General features: G+C 43.3%; 1 protein-coding gene across 2 annotated transcripts in view; it reads left to right on the forward strand.

Moving 5' to 3' along the window:
• LOC310894721 (vasoactive intestinal polypeptide receptor) overlaps nt 1-22,373 on the forward strand; it is a 119,342-nt gene extending 96,969 nt beyond the window's left edge. For both annotated transcript variants that reach the window (XM_083825194.1, XM_083825195.1), the window contains 7 exons: nt 493-646; nt 2,789-2,849; nt 5,244-5,313; nt 8,291-8,382; nt 13,063-13,192; nt 14,542-14,583; nt 16,080-22,373. In XM_083825194.1, coding sequence (XP_083681320.1) covers nt 493-646; nt 2,789-2,849; nt 5,244-5,313; nt 8,291-8,382; nt 13,063-13,192; nt 14,542-14,583; nt 16,080-16,271 — 741 coding nt within the window. In that variant the 3' untranslated portion in view covers nt 16,272-22,373. The remainder of the gene's footprint in view (nt 1-492; nt 647-2,788; nt 2,850-5,243; nt 5,314-8,290; nt 8,383-13,062; nt 13,193-14,541; nt 14,584-16,079) is intronic.
• The last annotated feature ends 2,255 nt before the right edge of the window (nt 22,374-24,628 follow it).

Below are 24,628 nucleotides of genomic sequence, written 5' to 3' on the forward strand. Positions count from 1 at the left end.
AAAGTTCCCACTTCCTCTTGTTTCCTCTCCAGTGCAGATCACCTCCACCATGCCGAATCAAGGGTTTGTGGGCTATACCGCCCAGTCCCTGGGTTGCTCTCAATTCAAAGTAGAGCCTTTTTGGAGGGTTCTTCTGAACCAGGGCAATGGTTTGCCTCACACCTTAGACCCACAAGCCCTCCCCAGCCCGGCAGCGGGGCTGGTAACTGCCCATCGGGACAAGACCTCCCAGCGTCCACTCTGCCACTAAGCCAGCTCCCCACACCCAAACCCTACAGAGAGAAGCACCACGCTGGTAGGGATCATGGTCACAGCTTAGCAGGGTTACCAGGCTTGAGCGCATCTATCTGCGGGCTCACACAGTCAAACAGTGCCCAGAGCTGAGCTGGCTCATTTGAGGATGCACTCCGTACACAGATGTTTACTGCTAATTTGGTGTTTTTGCTATGGAAACATGCTGCAGTTCACCACTCTTTTTTTCTTCTCTTCCAGGTAGGCTGCAAAGCCATGATGGTTTTCTTCCAGTACTGTGTCATGGCCAACTTCTTCTGGCTCCTGGTGGAAGGGCTGTATCTTCACACCCTGTTGGTCATCTCCTTCTTTTCGGAGAGGAAGTACTTCTGGTGGTACATCTTGATTGGCTGGGGTACGCATCTTCTCAAAGCTGAATTCCAGGAGGTGATCTGGGCAGGCGTTTTTAACGGCAATTTAATCCCCAGACTTGGAGGTTCAAGGGGGACAGATATGTACTATATGTTACATTGCAGACTAGAATTCAGTACAACCAGGAGCAAGATCGAGTGACTGGAGGAGTTTAACAGTATTAGCCTAAATCTTCAAAGGTATTTAAGAGCTCAATTTGTGCTAGGTTCGTTGAGAGTTGGCCGCCTCATTATCTTACAGGACTGTTGACTCCATCACATTTATAGTGAGTTGTTCCTACTTGATCCTGGCTGGGGTCCCAAGGTTGTATCATGCATTGACCTTAAATTGTAAGGGGGGATCTCAACTAAGCAGGACTCCTGGGCTGAACCCAACCCTGCAGTCCCTTGCTCTCCTTCCCTTACTGAATTCAGGCTAGGTAGCTATCTTGAGATCCCATCACCTGTGTGCTAAAGCTGATAACCTTCTGCTCACTGCATTCATGATTTCTCCAGCTTTAATGTGAATCCAGTCACACACAAAAATAAAAAAATAAAATAAAATAAAATAAAATAAAATAAAATAAAATAAAATAATAAAATAAAATACAATAAAATACAATGAAATACAATAAAATAAAATAAAATAAAATAAAATAAAATAAAATAAAATAAAATAAAATAAAATAAATAAAATGCTGAGGAAGGCAAAATGAAACTCCTCACAAAGTTGCCCAGAGCTGAACTGCAAACTTACACAAACTAATCCTACTGTATCAACTTTTTTCTGCAAAGAAGAAACAGATCTCTTTTCCATTTTAAGCCATTTATCTGAAGTTTTATGTATGAAGCAAAAATGGCTTTCTATTCCATGTTCTCAATAGCTGAAACTGGGAAATAATTAGAGCAGGGAGTAATCTTGAAAAGAAAGGGAAAAAAAAATAATTTCTGTCATCTACGGGGGTATGCCTGGACTCAGGATTTGACCAGTTAGCCGTAGAGTAACTTCCATTGAAAGTGACAGGAGTTACGCTTGGGTTCACACTGCAGAAGACGATTCTCCATGCTATAAGCATAAGAAGAGGTGATGTTAGCAGGCCTTGTTTCAGATGCAGTTAATCAGGTTAGACCTTCTTTAAACCTGCCTTGCATATAGATACTCTTCCTTTCAGCACAGTACAGCTGAAAGATTTTTAAAAATGTATGATTTTAAAGGAAATGTCTTGCATTGGTAATGTGTTCAGAGGTTGCTAGGGTAAGGAAGGGCAACTCAAGGAAATGACAGGAGCTTGAAGGATTTTTAGCCTTTCAGTCATCCATCATTTGCAAGAGCATCAGTGATGTGTCTGAAATGGATCATGCAAGAATTAATGATTTGGACACACTCATTACTGTTCTGTTTGCATTTGGAAATCACTAGTAATACACAGTGTACAATACTGTGACTAACACAAAATGGAGATGTGCCTTCCTGGCATATTTCCAGCCGAAATCTAATCAAAGAGGAAAGAGGGACCACAAGGATGGAACAGGACCACCCTAGTCAGGAAGAAGATTATGGAGTGAGGAGAGAAGGCAGGTTCATATGGCCAGCTACTGTCATCTCCACATGAACTCCCTTGGTAGTGCAGATTCCAGGCTCCAGGCTCCCTTGATAGTGTAGATTCGGGCAACACAGTCAGGGGGGTCCAAAGTACTACTCCTTGTCCTAAAGGAAACATCTAAAATAGCTCAGAAGGTCTCTGTCTTAAAACTGCATGTTTCTCTCCACTGATGCTAGTGTGGTAACTGCCTTAGTTACTGGTGTCCACATTGAAAGTCTAAAGCAATTCCTGTTCCTTGTGTTTCACCATCACCATTTTTTTTTGCTTTTGTTGTTGTTGTTATTTGTTTGTTTGCATTTGGCTTTGCAACAGGATGATAAATCTGGTAGGGAGCAGTTTACAGGAAAGTCACCTTACGGGGCCAGTGGGAGAGAAAGGCAGCGTGTTGTGTTAGGCACGTGAGCACCAAAGGCATGAAGCATTTGCCCACTGTTAAGGGAAGGCATAACATTAGTCACTCAGGAGAGATGGAGTGTGGGGGAGATCAGTCTTCAAAATGTGAACGATGATTTGTAACAGTAGCGTCATCTCTTCTCTCACCAGGTGCCCCCTCCGTGTTCATCACTGCTTGGACTATTGTGAAGATTTACTTTTTCAATGTTGGGTAAGCCCGTGAACTCAATTCTCTTTTCTGTATAATTCTTCCTTCCTTAATATCCAAGGAAGGCCAAGGAAATGCCTGCAGCTGTAGAAATCCAGTCACCCTTCTGTAACCCCAATGGCAGTCAGAGCAGAGGCTTTCTTTGCCCTGCCACCACGCACCAGGAAATTCCCCCAGACCTCCATGAAGACACACAGTTACATGAACTTAGGCTTACTCTCTTTGTTTCCCAGTCTGATAATGAGGATATTTGCGGGGAATTTGTGACCAGTCCCCAACGGTCCCGTTAGGTGCACCAGCTTAGCAGCTGCCCCACACTCAGAGCAGCGCTTGACATCCTGCAGAACTGACCCTATATACACTCGTGCAGCACAAACTTAATAAACACACCCATTTTTATCCCACAGAACAGCTTTAAAAACTCCTGATTTTTTTTCCAGACAAATCTTGGGATCTGTTCTTCATCCTCTTTAACCTAACAGCTGCCTTTGATACTTTATATACGAAACAGATAGAATACAGATAAGTAAATGAGACAGATATTTGAGCTACCCAAGGAGATATGCAAGTAAACAGGATCTGATCCTGCAGCCCTCCCTCATGCTTTGACTCAAGCAGTCAAACCAGAGTAATTTGAAATGCTTTTATGAGAAAACACTCTGGAGAGTTACAGAATCAGGTGCTCATTATGTACTCACTGTGCATACACTGGCATCTTGCATTTACAGCATATGGTTAACTCCATTTTCTCCCTTGCATTCTCTCTCTCCAAATGTGTCCTGATTTGTCCTTATTTCAGTAAGAGAAGCAGCTCAGATTTCTCATTGCGTTTTTGATGTATAGTCATGCTAACACATTTCCTTAGGGCTACTGAATTCTTTTATGGTTTCATTCTATGTGCATAAAACTGACCTTATTTACTGTGTTAATAAATAGCCCCCAAAATGAGAAAGAGACCTAAGGATTTAACCACTATGACTACCAATTCTTCTTACTATATATTCCCACTCAGCTCCAGCAATTTTTAATAAAAATACAGACTGCTTTGCATTTTCTGGAGGCTTTAAAATGCTACATTTTTGCACCAAGCAAAACAGAGTGTGAATTTACAGGATATTTTAATACCTAATGTAGATATTTTTTTCATATTAAAATGACCTACAGAGAAAAATTACAAGAAATTAACCCAGATTAAATAAAACCTAATTATGTAAGATTTGTTAAACAGTATTAAGCCTCTGTTGAGACATTCTAACTCCAAAGTAAAGTGACCTTCATTCAGACTGCCTGAATTTATTTTAAAAATGAAGTGCACTAGACATAATTAGGGCCACTTTAATTCTAAATGAAAGGGCAGCGTGCACCTGACTAAGTATAAACATCTGTATCTGAGCAATTCACTCTAGCCTCCTCTAATAGCCAGTGGAGATTTAGCCAGTGTGGTCTGTGGAGGGTAGTTCTTTAGTAATTCTTCTCAACCTAAAGGTGATGCTTAAAATAGGTCTTGGGAACTGTGCCCTAAATGTGAGTCTCTCCATCTACCATTACTCGCTCAGTCAGCATTTTGAGTTAGATGAGCTGAATCCAGCCAAAACTGTCTATAATGGGTTCCAACAATCTATTTCAAACATGAATGCAGACCAATTTTCATGAATGCTCTCCTGAAAATGCTCCCTTAATCACCTGACTGTTGTGAGGACTGCACAGAAATGTGTTCCTAGCTGCATTAGTCATTTCTAATTTATTCCTAGTTTGTCTTTTCCTTGTTGGCTTTAAATACAGTTCCAGATGACCTAGGTGAGTGGTGTGGTTTGCAGACCATTTTGATTCAGGAGGAGGTAAATCGCACCCTGGATCTTATGGACATGTCTGACTAGATCCATAGCTCAGATGCAGCCTGCTAGATTTAGTCAGACTAATCCCACCATATGCCTTCTGTCATCTTTTTCAGAAGGGGATTTTTATTTTATTTTTTCTGATGGTGCTGATTACTCGGTGCTTAAGGAAATCCCCATCCATGATGGTGGATAGCATTAGAGGCCTTACTAATCTGTGATTTTGGTAATGCTTCCTTGAAGGAAACCTCAGTGTAGGAGAAGTTAAGCAAATCTCCACCCTCCCCCACTATCACCCCAGCATAACATCTTCCAGCCCATTCCATTACCAAGGAGTGAAGTTCTCACAGCATTATATCTGGGCAAATGCTACCTACCGGTGCTCAAAGCCACTGCAAAGTAAGTTGTCAACCCTTCCCAGATCATGCATGCCAGGTTTAGTGCTTTTCATATAACCTGTCATAGCCAACTTTAGCATTTAGGGAAACAAATTACCTGAGAAGGTTGCACAGCTGCCTGTTTGCTTTTCTTGACATTTTAAGTCTGATTTTTTTTCTTTTAGGTGCTGGGAGGAAATAATAGAATCCCCGTTCTGGTGGATCATTAAAACTCCTATTTTGGTGTCTATTTTGGTAAAGTATCAGCACATTCTGCAAAGAAATTTTTAATACTAAGTGTGGGGGTGTAGAAACGTGTTGAGAAGTGTTCTGTAAAAATCCACAGAAAAGGCACTGACACTGTGATGTATATTGAATATCTGTCTTCGGATAAGGAAGCTCACCTTTTGGATAAACATCTTTACCATTAACCATTGACTGCAGGAAGAGCTTGAGTGTTGGGGCATCCAAAGTGGAGCTCATTTAACTCAGACCAGCTCCATCTCATCTTGTTGCTCTGGGCATTCTGGTGCAGTAGCCATGGGAATTTGCAGGAGAGGAGATCAAGGAATGTGCTTAAAGACCCAGAAAGACTCGTTTTGTGTAACGAATCAATGTATGTCTAAATTAGATCAGATGAATTTTGCCATTAATGTTTTTGTTCTCTGAGCTCACCATATGCAGAGCCCAGGGTGACTTGTTCAGTTGTAGGTGTTGACGCTATAAAGTAATATGGGATGAGTCCTACCCTAAATTTCTACCTAGCTGAAAAGAAGTTAGATGAATTCCTCCAGGTATTTGCCTCTTGTTATAGCGTCCAATACAAAGTTGGATTCCAGCTATGTGTTTTTAAAGTTCTTGAGAAGCTTGGCTAGTTTCCATACAGATCAGTAAAAATGCCTCACTCCCTGCTTCTCTGGATACGATCAGTTCTGACCACAGAAACCATGACACTTCTAAGGAACTCTGAGTACTTCCATCCTTGTTGAATATTATGTGTTTCCTCTGTTAGGTGTCAAGCCAAAACTTGAAATCAAATGAACTTGAGTTAAACTTAGCTTTGAGTTTTATCAAATCAAGAAAAATGTGTGGGAAGGGAAGGAAAAGAGTACAACAGAAATCAAACTAGATGTGTCTCTTTTTAAACTGAAATCTTTTCTTAGACTTACATTCTTTTTATTCCACATATATTACGTGCACTGCACAGAGACCTTTTCTGTAGCATTTGTCATACAGAGATTCCAAACTGAAACAGTTTGAATAATTACTTCTTACTCTATTCACCTTACTGAAAAGAAATAAAATACTTAATGACATGTCTCAAAATATTTGTGTCACCACAAAAAGATAAAATAGTATCTTTCCTTTCCCAAGATAACCTTTTGGTAAAGAAACACACCCTATTCTCCTAGGATCAATGATTCTATGTTTTATTTTTGTCAGTAAATCATTTCCTCATTACCAAACAAAATCTACTCAGCAATTTCTGATTTTACTTTTGCAGATATCATATAAATCTGTCACAAAGGAAGGCCATGATAACAGCTATCTGATGAATAGCATGTTTCTGCAGGGAGGAATGCAGCATTTTCTGCATGTCAACTGGAATAAAACATAGACCTCAACTGAAGGAAGAAATACATATATAAGTTAAAAGTTAGAAAAATCTGTCCAACCTAAAGATATTAAGCACTGGGATTGGGTCAAGTGCCTTTAATTGAATTCTAGGTTGAAAAATATGCTGAACAACTTCTCCAGTTGCCTGATAGCTGTATCTTCTACCATGCAATGCTAAGGCCATACTAAACCTTTAAGTCGCACCCCACCTGCTTACAACTGCCCTATTTCTTTGTCCATGTTTACTTTTAGCCACAACAAGCCAACACAGTCAATATTTAATATATGACAGGAAACTGGCAAGCAGCTCCAATCCTACCTGCAGTGCTGCAACTTGTGTGCTATCAATGTTCATTAGAGTAATTGATCTAGGTAATTCTGTTTTGAACAGATAAATTTTACTTGCCATCATGTCAGATGCAAACCATTTCATAAGCAAATAAATATGAACAGAAACTATAATAAATGGCATGGGATAGATAAAGAATCATTAAGCAGTGCATCATAACAAAGAAATACAATTAATTTCATTCACTCATAGCCTTCTAAAAAAGAGTGATTGTCTAAATGAGAGATATGCTTTAATCTACTTCATTCACCTGTTGATGAGATAAATGTAGGAATTGCTAGGGGAAATGTTGCAATTTGTTTTTTGCAGAAAATCAGATTGGCTGGTTAACACAATCCTTTCCAGCCTTTAAATCTCTAAAAATCAGAATTATATGTGCCTTCACTAAACATGGAAAGATAAAGAAAGAGGTTGTTTCCCAAACTAAAACTAGACTAAGTCCACAGAAATCCATCATCACTTTTTTCTGTTGTATATATTGCATGAACAACAGCATGGTTCAAGGGATAGGACTTTAGAAGCAAGTAGATCTTCATTCGACTCATGCCATCTACTAGCTCTACACCTTGTCTATAAAGTAAGATTAGCATTGCTTGAGTATGTTACTGGAGCAGTTTGAGATTTTTAAGTGAAAAGCACTATCTAAGAGCTACGTATTAGCTGGATTCGTGTGGTCTAACCTTGTAGAAGATAAAGTTTTCCACCACTGTGTTGGTGAGGTACGTCCCTTGCTATACAAGGTCTCTAACTTCTCTCCAGAGAAGAAATGCCCAGTAGCATTGAGAAGAGGCCTGCTTAAGTGGATACTGCTTTGTGTTTTGTTTTGGTTTCTTTGGCTTACCGCCTCAGTCTTTGACATGCTCAGCAGCCGGTCCCATGTCACCGTCTCCTGAGGGCTTTGACGTCCGTCGCTCCGCTAACTCCCAAGGCTCTTTTCCCACCCTGTCGTCGGCACTCCCCCGCGCAGCAGGACGTCGTGCATAGCTGTGCTCTATGGGTTTGACATCATCATACTTGGGATGTATGACACAAAGTCCCAAGCAGGCTGATGTCAGGCCCAAGATGGCTGCCATCCTATGTCGGTTAACTATGTGCTCCTAGAGTGGGGTTCTCTGCTCATGGCTTTTTAACAACGGCTTGCTCCATGGCAAAAATATTGCAGTGAAAGGAATCCCCTTTAATGATCATCTCTTTTCACTGGAGAATAATACTGCAGGAGCATAATTCTTACTTCTTTTTCTGTTTCCTTTCTCCCCATTCCAACAGGTGAACTTCATTCTCTTCATTTGCATCATCCGTATCTTAGTGCAGAAGTTGCATTCCCCAGACGTTGGACACAATGAAACCAGCCAATATTCGTAAGTCCTAGACTTTTTCAACATTACTGCATGGTTTTGCAAAACCTATTTGGGTCTTAATTGAAGTATTACACCTGTCTGCATTTTACTCATCAGAATCTTGTAACTGTTAATTGACTAAAGATGATCAGAAATCAGGAAATGGGACATCTGCCTAAATGTCTGGGCACAAGAGCAACAGCAATGATCATGAAACAAAAAGGCTTTTTTCGTTGTATATTCAATATTGGATTCTGAAGGTCAAGGGATCCTGATGGAGAACAAAGAGTAGCCATCTACAGTACAGGTGCTTTTTTATCTGAAATAGTTACCCTCAGCACACTTTTTTCAAAGAAAGATCCAGGAAATCCATACATTCAGTACAATATATCGCAAATTTTCCCTATCCTAAGAAAGACCCCTGAACCAGACTGAATTAATCCATCCCTAATGTTCCCATTTCTCTTCAATGTTGAGAAGTCACATTGTTTTAGAAGTTTTGCTTAGTGTAGCACTTTTATCTCAGGGATAAAAGATTGACCTTAATGGGGCTTTTTGTAATGAACAACAAGTGAGATCAGCATCTGTCTCCATGTGCAAGACTGGTCTTAGGTGCAGCACTTTAAGTCTGTAAGAAATCAGTCTGTCTGTATGGATTTCTTATGACCTCAAAGCAAATAAAATAAAAGTTCAGACTTCATCTCATTTTTGTCTCCTGACACTGTCCTGGCTTAGCATTTTAAATATCCTGGATATTTATTAAGGGATTTCTAGAAAGTAACTAAAAATTTAAAAAGTACAGTGTCTACCTGGTCACTGCTTATAAAATCTTTGTCGTTGGAGGGAGCTGTGTACGTTGAAGAATCTGAATTCAGTTCATCCTTCTGCAAGATGGAAGACTTAATATCAATATGGTTCTTAAATATTGACCAACCACAATACTGAGTCTTTCTCTCTAGTGATGGTAAATTATGTATTTCATCTCCTTCTAGAGATTCTCAAATTTATGAAGGGAAATTCCAGTATTTCACCTTAGCTTCTTCCTTCAGCAGCCAAAACCAATTATTTCTTTTTTCATCGTCATAACACGCCAACATTACCAGGCCCCCTGCTTTCTATCACGTCTCTTTATGTATTTCCAGTTGGGCATTGTATCGTCCTGCCTCCAGGACTGCAACAGCTTCAGCCAGGTAGATAGATTAAATCAGCATATTGAAATATGTTCTAGTACTATGCAGCAGCCTGGAGCAGTTGGCTCCCATTCATCTCTGCAGAAGTGCAGCCAACAAGCATCAGAAGGGTTATGCCCAGATTACCTAGCAGGTCATGCTGAGCTTTGAGTTCAGGGCTTTTTTCTACACATTTTCCAGTGAAGTGTGAGCTGCCAGTAAATCTCTCATTGCCTGGTAAACAAGCCTAGCATGACATGGCAGTAAATAACTCAGACGTCCCCTCACTGGCCTGCCAGACAGGAACCAATTGCTGATGTATGAATGATCTTCATGTCTTCAGTTCCTCACCTTCCTCCTCTGCCTGGAAAAGCATCTCAGCTCCATTAGGGCATGAATCAGTTGCTCACATATAGGTGTCCAAGCCGTATGAAAGGCCTTAGGACATTTGATATACTTGCCTATGCCTGGCATCTAGGACGCAGGAATTATGGAAGACTTGTACCTTTATACAGTGACAGCTAGGCACGTCTGGGGTCCAGATCCTTTTATGAATGCCATCCGGCATGTAATCTGCAGTCTGGATCCTTTTATATGTCATACCCCTATTATCTGAAATGCTGCTGCTTGCTTCAGGGGGTTTGGCCTGCAGGACCCAAGAGAGCTTACCAAAACCTGTTGCTAATGATAAGTGCTGGTTCCTCCTGCCAAACCTGGGATGAATATGTTTTAAACTAACAAGATCAGAAATCTCTCATTTGAATTTCTCCCTCCTTCTCTTGTTTATTTTATATTGTTTATTTTAAAAAAAAATGTTGATATGTTGATTGTATTGTTCAACTCCAACCAGTTTCAGTTTAGCTGCAGGCTGGAAATTCAGGTATGCTGCTGACTCACTCATTAATGCCACAGACACTGAGCTGGGCTTTAATGTATCAGAGACTGTGAAAACAAGTCTCCCATAACAGCTTTCTGCAAATGACAGAGACTTGTGCAAGAACAGGACAGCAATATTTCAGGGAAATAGAAGAAAACATCTTGTTTTCTGCAAAAGAAAGGTTGAGCAAAATTCATCTCTTTCTATTCTGTGCATGTTCATAGATCAATATTACCATCAAAGTTTTCTGGGCAACTTTCCATTATGCGTTCAGGAACATGACTAAAATGTTGGTTCACTCTTACCACTCCCAGTGGGAGGAGTAGGTTCAGTGCAGGCTAGTGGAAACGTGTTTTTCCTAAATTACCTGTCAGCATGTATATCTGTCAGAGATGAAAGGTATAAGACATGCACCCTGTGCCAGGAGCGGAAGTTAATTTTTTTGAGAAGCCATGGTTTCCAGCAGGTAACATTAACAAACTTGAGACAACCTCTCAAGCAGTTCTGTCTCCTGCACAGTCAGCTTCTTCGGAGAAATTACACCATGACTAGGGACAACAGTTTTCCCTGTTGTGGTTTTCAGGGAGGTCTTTTTAATATCATGAGGCCAGACAAGAGGGAGCTTGCCTTGAAGATGACAGAAGAGACAAAACATCACGCGGTATTTTGGGGAAGCTCAGTGCTGGAAGCAAGAGACTGGTTTGAGGTGCTGTGCAAACTGGAGGAGGGAGCTCCTAAGTGTACAGGTATATAGGCCCTGTTCAATGCTAGAGTTCAGCAGGTGGAAAAAAAAAAGCCGTACCTGAGACCCCAACATTGTCTGAAATGATAAGACAAAATTTTAATCCACTGGAGATTGTAAACAGCTCCCCTACAAATAGGGTAGGTGAAGGTGGCATCACTTCAGATTCCTTTAGCTTGACTTGTTCCTGAAAGACTGGAGAGGAGAGATCTCTGCAAAGCCAGTATTGATAGCTAATTGTGATTTGCTTAGAAAATTAGTTGCTCTCTCATTTGTCAGGCACTGGGGGCAATTAGGGCTGGATCATAGTAATGTGTGTCACACTGGAGGGAGTTGCTTCTTACAGCAAGGAACATGGTACTCTGATGGTCAGTGATGACAGTGACAGTCCTTGCTTTCCTGGGGACAGGACATCCTCTGGCAGAGCAAGACATCCACAAAAACTCTGATTTTGAATCCACTCACTATGAGCAGGGATGTGCCTGCTAGTGAGGGATGGGGTGAGAAAAAGGCACATTCCTGGAAAGTTCCCCAGCTTCCTGCAGGCACTGATGTTGCCTGGAATGAGTTGCAGCCAGCAGGTTTTCCTTGGAGAACCACGGCCTCCAACCAGAGCTTTAACATCAAACTGTCTTTGGGCCAGGCCCAGGGAAAGCTGGAAATGTCTGCTGAGAGATACAGTGATGAACATCATCTGCATAATGCTGGCACAGCAGCCTTCCCAGTGGGCTTATACAGATGGAAAACAAATGAAGATGATCTGAGGGGACTGAGCCTTTTGGGACTCGGGAGGTGAAGGGTTTGCAGATGGAAGAACAAGTATTTCCATCATCTTAGCCTTACCTTCAATTCCTCCAGAAGTCTCTGGGAGAGGAAGATGCTGGAGGATGTGGGTGACCAAGGGAGCCAAAACCACCTTAAGCATCCTTAAATTCTTAATTTCTTAAATCCTTATTTTTTTTGTCAGCTAGATTCTAATAATGATTAGATTTAATAAATTATCATCTCTTCCTAATTAGACCACTGATTACCCAGCCTGATGCCATTAAGCACTAATACTGCTCATCCCCCTCCTTTGGAGACATTCATTGTGCGATAGCCTGTCATTATTCTGAGCTAAACATACCATTTCTCTCCCAGAAGCTGTAATTTTCAGAAATCCTAAGCAAACAAAGACAGCGCTAGATGGTGATTTAGCTTGTAGAGATGAAAAAAGATCTCTGATGGGAGGGGAAGAAGAGAGGAGGGGGGAAAGAAATACCTCCATTGAAATTACTGGGAATAAAGACATCACATTTTAATTTGTCACCACGTCTGAAATCACCAGCCATCTGCAGTCTGCAGGCCAAGAAGAAATGATCTAGGGCTGATCACTCTGCTTCAGCCAAAGATGTGTATTTCTTTGAGAGCTGTTAATGAGAAGGAAAGTAAGGGTGTGGAAATGTGTCCAGCACAGTCCTTGGCTTGTGTGAACTGGCGTAGAGCAACTGTGCGCAGCTGAGGCTCTGGTTCCACATTTCATCACATCCCAGCCCAGGTTGTCAGGGGGACCTTAGGGACGTTAAGCTGTGAGGAGCTAATCTCAGCTCCCTCATTTTGCTATATCCCAGACATTTCTGGCCAGTGGGTGAGGGCAACATCCTGACATTGCTCTCTCGAGGCTGCCGTTGAAAACCTGGATGTTCCCAGGACCTCAGGGTAAATGGCCTGTATCACATCGCCTAATGACAAACAAAGTCATTTAACGTGTGTGATGCGGGTGACAACATCATGATCCTGGCAATCGGCAAATATGTACAGCAGCAAATTAAAGTTTCAGGGTTGCATAAGGCTCAGCTGCAGGATTTCTCATCAGCTTACCCTTTAGCTGCTCTTCCCTCTCCCCTTATGACTCATGTTTGTCTTTCCAACAGGAGACTGGCTAAGTCCACCTTGCTGCTGATCCCTCTCTTTGGCATTCACTACATCATGTTTGCTTTCTTCCCTGACAATTTCAAAGCAGAAGTTAAGCTGGTCTTTGAGCTCGTGGTTGGGTCGTTCCAGGTAAGTCACCCTTTGGACCATCAGTTAGTCACCGCATCCATCGCAGGAATAAACGAACATCTGAGCTGGGTTTTCCCTGGACATACCCAATGCAGTTCTTATGCCTTTGAGGAAAAAGCTACTCACTCCTGCTTGGCAGGGATGGAAGACAATGTTATATTTTGCCTCCTGAAATTCTAGGAGGAGATTCTCTCTCCTCATTTTAGGCACCTGGAAAGAAAATAGATCTTTATAAGCTAGTTCCCTGTTGTTGTTTTTATTTGTTTGTTTGTTTTTTGGAGGGGGGGTGTACTTAGCAGAGAAAATCAAACACCTCCATTCAGTTTATGCATCATTAGCAAAGTAAGATGAGATAAACGCCCTTCAGCAAGAGTTTCTCTCTTGCCATTAATGGCATCCTACTCTGTCTTCAACAAGCTGACTTTCGTGCACCATCTCTTCTGTTAGCAAACAAAGTCTTGCCTCTAGATCCTGCCCAAGGCAAGGGGCAGGTGCAGGAGGCAGGTTCCACAGGAGGATGCATTAATCTTGAGGAAACCCTGATAGAGTTTTCTTTGTAGACCTTCTCACACACTTCACTTCAGTCACTTCCAGAGCTGGTCTGTTAACCTTGGCCTTGCTGTTCCATGGAGAAAAAAAACAAAACAAAAAAAAAACCTTAGTGCATTTGTACCCATCCATTAGTCGGCTCTAGCCACTTTGGCACAGCCTCCAAGCAGAATCCCTCGCCATGTACCATACACGTCAGAGGTGTGCTTAGATGTTAACTCAGTATATTTGTTAACATCCCTGCCTACATCACCACTTCACATCTGGCATCTCTGAGAGTTAGATGGACCTGTTCTCAATTCCTGTCTTTAGTGTCTGCAAACATAAGGGCTGGAGAGAATTTTTTTCAGTGAAAGGTGAGATTCTCAAAATATAGGGGTGATGGGAAAGGAACAGTTTAGCCCTATTCTCTGCCTAAGATATTTCTGACCTTGACAACACACTAGTGAGCATGGTTAGATCTCCCCAGTTTTAGCTGTGAGAAGCAAGCTGGCTCTGGTATCCCATCCAGTTGCCTTTAACGTCCAAGTCGGAGTGACCAAGTGCTCCACTTACAGCTGAGTGGACTGATGATGGCTTTAAACATCAGTGTGGAGCAAGCTTTGGACTCACAGCCATGCATCTGCTTCAATGTACCCTAATCAATCTTCCCCTGCTCCTTTTATAGGGAAGATGCAACCAAGTGGTTTCTAAGGGGCACCTCAGTAGTGCCTTTCTCCAGGGCTGGAGTGAGGTTGAGTTGCGGTCTTGAGGAGCATAAGCTGTGAGATGCTAAAAGCCTATTCTCTCCTTTCCCCTAGGGATTTGTGGTGGCGGTTCTGTACTGTTTCCTCAATGGGGAGGTAAGATCAACAATGTTCTTTGGTTAATGTTTGCAAATTGAATGCTGAGGCAAATTGAATGCTTGCAGAGAGCAGATTGAGGAGTGTCCCCTTTCTGATATTACCACATCGGGGGAAAGCTTCCAAGTCAAATGGTTCACCCCACAAAAACAACTCAACCATTTGGCAGATGGTTTCCAGCACAATTAATAAACATTTTAGGACTTTAATGGGTACTTTAGTATTGCTGCTACTGAAGTCTTTCCTTTACTCAAGAGACAGCATCAGCAAAACTCTCAAATAACCTTGTATAAACCCTGATCTGAAGGGATCACCTTCAGCAGGTGATAAAGCCCATCTTCTGAGTCCTACTCATGCTTACCCTCTCAAGGAAACCTCCACAGAATCAGGCCCACTGCCAGGATGGAGGCTTGTTACCACTGATATTTTTGTACCACGCCCCATCTGCCCGTAAGAAATTCAGCAGAGACTGAGCAAACCCAAACCGCAAAGTCTACCAAGTAGGTGTGAGCAGCTGAGAGCTTGGAGCTGCTGCTGTCAGCTGCAGCACGTTCAGCTCAATAAACTGACAAGAAACAGCTGTGATCTGGGTTGTGTTCCAGCTTCCTGGGGAGAGGAAGAGTGTCCAGAATCACAACTTGCTCTCTTACAGCTCTGATACTTCTCTCAGCCATGCTGATGCCATGTGTGCATCACACAGTGGCATGCAGTTCCAGCAGAGACCTTTGCTGGTAAGCCTGCTCGGAGCAGGGCAGTGCCACACAAACCTATTAACGATCCAAAACCCAAATAGGATTGATGTGACTTGTTATGCACAGGCCAATGCCAGGTGAACATGATTCCGCCTTAGAGGAATTGATCTTGAGTTTTCCACATTTCCAGTCCTGGGGTTTGTATCTGTGTTGTTGTACTCTTCCTGTGCTTGCTGATCCCAGAAACCCTCAGACACAGCTATTTCATCTAATTCATCCAAAACTTTGCACTGGAAGCCTGCATGAGGGGACAGGGACGGTGGCCAGATTTGTTCAGGATTTGAATCTGAACAGTGCAGACTGGATGACGTGTGTAAACTCTCTGAGCAGGAACAAGGAGCTTCTGTCAAAAAAGCGCAGCTGTATTGACGGCTTTACAAACAAGCTGTAGTTAAATCAGTTGTATTTGGACAAAAACAGGGCAGTAAAAAGAAATCCTAATTGCACACAAAGTATAGAATATGTTTCCATTGAAGTTAAGTAGTCTAACACCTTCACCTTGTCAGATAAGCAACTTTCTGCCGGCCTTTCTGCTGAAGCTCAGGAATTTCTGCACTGTTAGTTTATCGACTGGAGTGTCACCTCTCCTCTAAGTGGCTAACAGTTCTTACCAGGTTGAGTTTAGTGACCTGTATAAAATAATTCTTGGCCTCTAAGTATGTGGGTTGCCCATTGCTGCTCACACAAACAAGAGCAATAGTAAACTCTGTCTTCTGCTGACGTGTGTGTCTTTCCACCACCTAGGTCCAAGCTGAGCTCAAGCGAAAGTGGCGGAGGTGGCACCTGGAGCGGTTCCTGGGCTCAGACATGAAGTATCACCACCCTTCCTTAGGCAGCAATGGCACCAACTTCAGCACCCAGATCTCCATGCTGACCAAGTGCTCGCCAAAGACACGCCGGTGCTCCAGCTTCCAGGCCGAATTCTCTCTGGTGTGACGGGGAGAGGCTCTCCAAGTACTGAGCATCCAAGGGAGAGAAGGATCCCCAGGAACCAGCAACACATTGACAAACCCTTGTGAAATGACGTGCTCCGCATGAGCCAACAGAGGACAAAATACTGGAAAAAGCCACTGGCATCCAGAACAAGATCAGACAAGCTAAGAGGCAGAGAAATACTGTTCCTCTCCCTCTTTTCAGACCTTTCGCTCTGAGTTGGTGCCCTCGGGGGCTGATAACTACGAGTAAAGGTCCCTGTCACTTGAGGAGAGCCTGGGAGATCCTATTATAAATACTGAAGTAAGGGGGAAAAGGGAGGGGAGAGCCTGAGTCCTTGGTGGCTTTACCAGAACCGGCATCTCTGAAACAGATAAATTGCACTTTTTAAAAGATTACAAAAATGAGCCAGTAAAGGAGAGAGGGAGGCAAGAGGTGAAAAAAGAAAATAAATTAAAAAAACTTCTGAATGTGCCAAAAGCCCAGCTAAGAGGTGGTGATAAGGCACCAGAGAGTCAAAGACGACAAGAAAGGACAGGAGGAACATGAGCAGGAAGGGGAGAGGCCAGCGCACGGCCCCTGCCCTGTGTTTTACCCGTGCGAAGAAAAAGCTGCAGCACCAGGAAAGCCCCTTGGAGGATGTCCCGATGTTGGAGCGAGTTCTGCTAATTGCTCGCCATCTTCGTTAGCAAAAGGTTTCCGAGCGCTGTTGGGTGCCCTCTGGAAAAACAGCTCGCTGAGAAGGAGCAGCACAAATGTCCTTCTCTGCACTGCGTTCATGGCATTGTGTCTTGTTTGGTTGTTTTCCATGGACAGGAAACTCGATTTGCATGTATAAAAACCAGGTACAGATGCCAAAAGCGGAGAACGGCTGTGTTTTTCATTCTTTTTAAGTTCGCCCATCGATCTTGGTGCATTACTGCACCCAGCATCATTAGGGATCAGGGGAAAGCAATTGGTCTGTAATTCGTTTGCACTTGCTTAGCACACACTGCCAGGGAAGGGAGATGTAGAACCCTGTAATCCTTAATTGAATCAGACCTGCCATAAGGAGCCACTCTCCAGATGAAAAAATTAGCTTCACAGCAGCAAGCAAAATTGCTTTCATCAAAACAAGGTTGGCTCAGCACGTAACTGGCACTCCAGGAGTCAGGAAGGAGCGAAGGAGCTATTAAATTGATTTCTTCTTCAGCTTTTGCAGGGAGCTTTCATCCTGTGATGAAGGCACCGTTAGATCTTTAAGATGTGCATGTGCATTTTACATCTTTTTTTGAAGGTCTATTAGTTTCCATATTGGGGCAATCCCTATTTGAGGAATGTACATACAGCCTGCTAAAACCAATGGAATAGTTTTTTTTTTTCTTTTCTTTTCTTGATGGAGGGGATAAGGAGAAAGGTGAAACCAAATCCCACTCAGACATGCCAAGCTGGCAGCTCATGGGGAATCACATACAGCTCAAACTCCCAGGCCCTGCATTTGAGGCAATCCCACAAACCCAAACATAGAAAATAGCAGATGCTCATGGTTGTGTCCCACTCGATTGCTTTTGATTTGGTGTTATATCAGTTTTACACTGGGGGTGGAAAATCCAAGATCTCAACTTTTCCACCAGGTACTAAGAGCAACTGGACTTTCTTCAAAATTAAGTTGTGGTTCATTGAAGGGAAACTTCTTTAATTTAATGGGTTTGAGGTTTTTTTGCTTGTTTGCTTGCTTGCTTGAAACATCTCCGATTCGCTGCCAACAAACCACACCAAGCCCAGGAGGAGAGCTGCAGACCAGGACATCCCATTCCTTTCTCAGTTCTGAGGAGCTGTTGTTCCACTGCATACCCCTTCCTGGAGCCATACTTATCATCTGAGCTGGATGCTGCCAAAATATTTCTCCGCATATGGGACTGAGGGCACCAGAGAGGGACGAAGTTAGTAAGGGCACGAGTGTGATACAACTGCTCTGAAGGGTGGACATGTACTCACGGGTTTCCAGCAAGCTAGCTCGGATGCTATCACAGTGTAACCATGGCTATCCAGCCTGAAAAAAAAAAAAAAAAAAAAAAAAAAACAAACTAAGAGAATAGGTAGATATTTGTGAAGATAGTCACACTGACCTCCATGCTCCTGGAATTAAACTGCAGGCTAGACAGGTACAAGTCATCCTTGTTATGGCTATGCTGCACTGAAACCATATCATTAGCAGCCAGGATCCAACACTGATGTGCCATGAGGTCTTTAAAATCCTCTTAGCAGTTGTCTAATTCCCCAAATCCAGAAAAACCAAGAGGGTGTTTAAAATTCCCTCATGTTGCTTGCACCAAAGCCCTTATGGCCTGACACCCCGAGGAGCAAGGTACCCACTGAAATCCCCCTGAAGCTCTCAGAGGCAGGGAATTTGTGTTTGGAACCGGTGCTGCTGTGGTGAGTGCAGTCAGACCTGGATCAGGACTCACAAAACCTGCTGGAGAAGTCCCGTGAGCACGACTAATCCTCCCATGTGTGGTTCAAAGCAGGGATTTGACCCAGCTCTGCACTTCACCACACGAAGGGCCAGCTGCTGGGATGCCCAGAAGTGGAGAAAGCTCTCGTTCGGTTTCCAAGTTTTCACACTTTCTGTAAAATGTTTCCTGGTGTTGTAAACTGGTTCAGAGTTTGGGAGCAGGGTCAGTCTGGGAACGACCTGAGTCCTCAGGCTGCAAAGTCATGCCCCCATCGTCTGTCATGGTGGTAGCTCTCAATGCCCAGCAAACTTGGTGGGCTGCAGAGGAGAGCTGCCTAATCCTGTCAGTGCCTAAGGTGTGAACCTGAATCCCAGGTCCCAGCCAAGCAGAGCAGGGACTTTAAGCCCAAAGCTGTTGAGCACAAGTGGAGCACCACTGGCAGCAGCCTCCTGCCTGAGGTGTGAGGGAAACGTGTCCCATCTGTCTCAGGCAGCTCTGCTGTGGGAGGAGGTCCCTGCCTGGGAGCCTCAAGCAGGGTGAGTTTCAGCCCTGTGCTTACCTGTGCCAGCGTCAACCACGGGCCAAAGGCAGCGGGAATAGACTTGCCTTTTAGAAACGTAACAGGGGAAAAAATTGGCCGCTTATCCATGCAACAGGCCCCTCTGCAGCCCCTGAGCTGCACCGCCAGCCTGAAGATAGGCCGCAACCTAAACCGAGGAGCTCCTTCAGAAATTAGCTACATTAACATGCCAGCAACAGTGCTCCCAGGCATCCTGCTTGCAATTACTTAATCACTGAAAATCCAACGGCATTGCCATTATGCTGTCAGGGGTGTTGAAGGGTTGAAATGGATGTGGCGAATACCTGCTGTGACAGGCATGGCAATCCCAGGGATGCAGACAGGGCAGAGCTGCCAGCCCGGCTGTGCTGGCCCCGTATTTCAGGAGAACAGGGGAGCCAGGGATGAAATCAGAGCTTTTCTCTCTGAGGATATGAGCAATCGACTGATGGAAAAAATGTTTCTCATGCCTGCTCTGGCTTTCGGATCGGGCCCTTGTTTAGGTGACTTAGTGCAGGAATTTGGCTGGATAACTTGGCCTCCCTGCTCTGAATTTTTTTTTCACCCGACGCGTCAATAACATAGAGTTCAAGGACCTCACTGCAACCCCAAATGACAACCCAAACCGCGTCGTGCTAAAGCAATGCAGAATACACGGCGCTGTGCTCAGAGCTACTGCTGTTTGTCACAAAGCACAAGTCTGACCTCTTTAACTTGGGGTAAGACAGGAACAACTCCGGTGAATGCAAGAGTTACTTCAGTACAAAAGACGTTGAGGAGGTATAACTGGACACGTTAAGCTTTTTGACGTGTTCGAGGATCTTGAAGTTGGACTCTGAAACTCTTTACAGAAATCAGGCCAAATTCTGATCCCACATGCATCCATCAGTTCCCTGCAGTGACTCCTGATTTACACAAGCTTGAAACTGGAATTTGCCTTTAGAAGAAATCCTTTATCTTCAGCCTGGAACTGTTTACTCCCATTTTATGCCAGTGAGAGATCAAATCCAATCCTGTTAATTAGTCACTCAAGGTTTCAGTGATTAAACTCTTAATTATTAATATGTATGGAACAATTAAATTATAAAAATTAAATTATTTTCTTAAGGTCTAGAGGTACAAAGTTCAATGCTAACATTAGACTAGATATTTCTATTCAGCTGGGACCTATATAGCTTGGTGGCCCTCTTATAAGCAGCTAGAAATGAGACTATGACCACATTTAGGGCTTGAAAAAGAGCAGTAAAGAAATTCTAGGCTGTGGCAGAATTTCAGGGCATTAACTTGAAATTATGTTTTAAAAACAGAACTATGTGCAGCAGCATCGTTACTGCAGTTTTGAAAGAAAAAAGGGATCCCAAGCAAGACCAGGAGATGAAACATCTGATTTTTTTGTTTGTTCGTTTCTGATTAGAAAAAATCCTGTTGGATTTTAAAAAGCAAAATGAAGTTACAAAGAAAGCTCAGGAGTGAATGTCGCTTGGCTCTGTTGCAGGGGTTAGCAGCTTTTTGTGGGAACCCTCTGCCTGCATTCCTTCTGCCATCACTGTAGTGTTCAAACAAGGCAGAAACCATTGGGTTTCTGCAGGAAATATGTGATATTTTCAGACTAGAAGGAAGTCCCTCAAACTTGGAAATGCCAGTATGTGCCATAGCAAAGCTCATTTTATTCTGTCACGTTTGCACCTGGTTTGATTAATGCTCTCTGGGACTGCATGTGATACCAGAAGCAAGGAGCCTGAGAAGCTCCCCATATGGAAGAGGAATCTAGGTGTACCACCACAGCCCGTGTAAAACATGCCCTTTCTCCGCTGTGTCCTGGCCTCCCATGGCATCTCTGCACCAGGACGAATGTGCCAGACTTGGGGACAAGGACCACAGTCCTGAGCTCCCCAACTCACAATGCAACTTTGCACTTTTCATGGACCAGTGCTTACAGGACCCTAATGCCTCCTGATTGTAGATGACTGTCGATGAGTAGGAGGTGGAGCTCTTGGCCTCGTACATACCCATATCAATCTGGAATGACTCTGATGGTATCATTCTGGATATAAACTGGTGTAACAGGGAAAAGAATGAAGTCTGGGACTGGTACTTGGAGTCAGACGTCCCCAAATCCAGAGCAGAGTAGATTTCTATCCATTTTCCTTCACACAGTCAACTTTTCACCCAGTTGCCAAACCCACTATTTACATACCAGCCTGATGAGATATAATTACAGTGACTGATCTTATTTCCTTCAGAGATCTGTAAAGTTACAAACCATGTCTTTCCTGGGCCAACGGACAACCTCTTCCACCCCCTACTGTCTGAAAGTCCCAAGTCCTTGTTTGCTTGCATGGTGTTGCATTATGTATTGAAGAGCCCTGGGTTTGAAACCCTAGTTATTTCTAGCATACTGTGAAGTCATGGGGAAGAAGATAGTCATTGGGACTGGAAAATCCGTAACAGGTCTCTAATGGAAATAATGCCCATTTCGGTTCTGAGGGCCAAGCCTTTGGGACACACAGATTGGCATCAGCAGAGAACTTGGTGTTTTACACCCTAGTTTTGTGGATATTGTAATCTTGTACATAGAGGAAATCTGAATAGCAGATTTAAAAAAAAAAACACTTTTGATACTCTGTGGATGATAAATTAAGTTTAAAAAGGCACTTTTGAATTCAAGAGTGTATTTTTCATACTCTGTTTCAAACGCAGCTCAGGCTGTTCTTGCTCAGTAGCTGGTGCCAACTGACTCTTCTCACTCAAACTGTAAGCACCTCTGCTCTGCCCTCCTGTAAATAGGCTTTGACAGCAAAGAGCGATGAAAACTGGCTGTGAACAGAGAATCACTGTTAAGCCACGTCTCTGTGGATTGTTATGTACCTAGGTGCTTGTGATGTATTCTCCATGCCAGTGAGACCAGGCCTGCTTGCTCAGCACAGGTGAAATCTCTGCCTTGTTTCATGGCCTTTTGCCTGATGTTATTTATTTTGTTCTGACTCTGTACATATGCAATAAATTGGCTATTTTTTTTTCCTTTGTATTGGTTAATCTCCTTGCTTCAGAGGAGGTTCTTCTCTGTGGTTGACACTGCTGAAAACAAGCAATAAAACCATTGTGAAGAAATCATGTCTTAAGATGTTCCACCTGATATTTTAACTCATTTTTCTCAGTCCTGAAGAAGACACAGACAAAGGCAATGTAGGAAGAAAGGCTGAGACAGAGGCAGTGAGCTAGTAAGGAGGCGTGGCAAATTAGGCATGACAATTTCATACAAAATCAGACCAAATCACTCGCAAAATGAGAGACCATTGAGAACATCTGTGCCAGTAGAAGCATCAGTACCATGTACGATCCCCAAAACCACCACAATGAAGGCAACACCACTGCAAGAACTAGGTGGCTGGATGTGATTTTTTTTATTATTTTTTTTTTAAGACTCATATATGGAGGTAATAATCATGCAATTACAAAAACATTACAGTTCTTTTGCCATGGTAAAGAGTTGTTGAATGATTCCTGCATTGTAAGTATATTACTGCAAGCATAGGGTTGAGCGCTGGAATATCCCGCAACTGTCTGGCAATGCCAGACATGTAATGGCATATAATGGCATAGGACATCGTCCAGTGCAGTTTCCAGCCCAGGGCAGTGGTTTGATTTGGGCTTGTCACAACCAGATGATACTGCAGCGGTAGTGGTGGGAACAAATTTAATGAAATTTGTGCATCATGAGTATATGTCCTCTTGTATGTGGCACTGGTGAGACTGCACCTCAAATATTGTGTTTGGTTTGGGCCCTTCGCTACAAGAAGGATGATGAATTGTTGAATTGTGTGCAGAGAAGAGCTACAAAGCTGGCGAAGCGACTAGAAGACAAGGCATGAGGAGTGACCAAGGGAATTAGGTTGTTAATTCTGGAGGAGGCTGAGGGGAGACCTCATCGCTCTACAACTACCTGAAAGGAGGTTGCAGCAAGGAGGCCATCAGTCCATTTTCTCAGGTGACAAGTGATAGGATGTGAGGAAATGGACTCAAGTTGTGCCAGAGGAGGTTTAGATTGGACATTATAAAGATTTTCTTCACAGAGAAGGTGGTCAAGGATGGGAACAGGCTGCCCAGGGAAGTGGTAGAGTCCCCGGCCCTGGAGGTGTTTCAGAGACGTGTGGATGTGGCACTGAAATGCGTGGTTTAGTGATGGGACTCGGGAGGTCAGGCTCATGGTTGGACTTGCTGATCTTGAAGGTCTTTTCCAACCTAGAGGACTCTATGATTCAATGGTATCCTGCACACAACTCTTGCAGCTATCCACCTCAGTACCACAGAGAGCACTTCAGCACACCAACCCTGCACTTGCAGATGCAAACACAATAGATCTGACGGTAGGAATAATTATATGAGTTGGTAATTAATGACTTGCAGGTGTAAATCAGTTTGGTCTGGGGTTAAGCATCCTGCTGCTTGGTTGCTACTCTAGTTCAGCACTGGGATACAGTGCTAGGTTAAGTGAATCTCCCAGATATGTTGTTTATCCAGCTCAAAAGGAATGCTTTGATTTCTGGAAATGCAGAGTTCATGGTAACTGTTTGATATCTAGTGCAAATCTGTCCACTTAAATCTCTTCACATGCACTTAGAGTTGAAAATAACACCCCCCATGGGAGAAAAAAAAATGGACTGGTCTTTTAACATGGATTTTGCAAGGCATCAAAATCTGTGCTCATTGATTTAAATTCATTAGCAAGCCATTTAAAATAAATTTCTTTCAAGCACAGAATTGCCCAATAGGGCTAATGAGACTTAACGCCCTTTCTTTCCATTTCTGCTGCTCCTTCATGGAGGGGCATGCAAAGCCCTGGCCTGCCTGCCTCTTCGACACACCGTGCATGCCAAGCACTTTTGTGCTGGTCCCTGGCTGCAGGGACTCTGTGCTCATCCCTGGCTGCTTTTCCACCCTGCCAGGTGACCAGTACCTCCTGAGCCTTGTGGTGGTCTTACCCGTGCATCTTCCCCTCCAGCTTTCCGAAGGGTGCTTCATCTGCCCCTGCATCATGGGTGTGTTTCATCCTTGCTGTGTGCCCAGTTCAGTAGTGCTGTCTTTTCAGGTCTTTATTGCACAGAACAAAGCATCAGCCTTCCTCTGTGCTGGAGAAATGCCTAGCAGGCAACTGCAAGTGAACAGTAATTACTCGTATAAAAGACACATTATTTAATGCACTTGAATATCAGGCAGTGAAAAATAGATCGCAGTGAGAGATCAGTGAGCTTTTCCTTGTCCATGGGGACAGTTCCACAGATCACCCCCTTCTTAAGCTGATTTACACCAGTTCACATGACTGGTAGAGGCCAAATCTACAACTAAGGATGACAAGTCTCTGCTAT

This window comes from Anser anser (genome assembly GCF_964211835.1).
Source record: "Anser anser genome assembly, chromosome: 2".
In the NCBI taxonomy this organism is placed as follows: Eukaryota; Metazoa; Chordata; class Aves; order Anseriformes; family Anatidae; genus Anser; species Anser anser.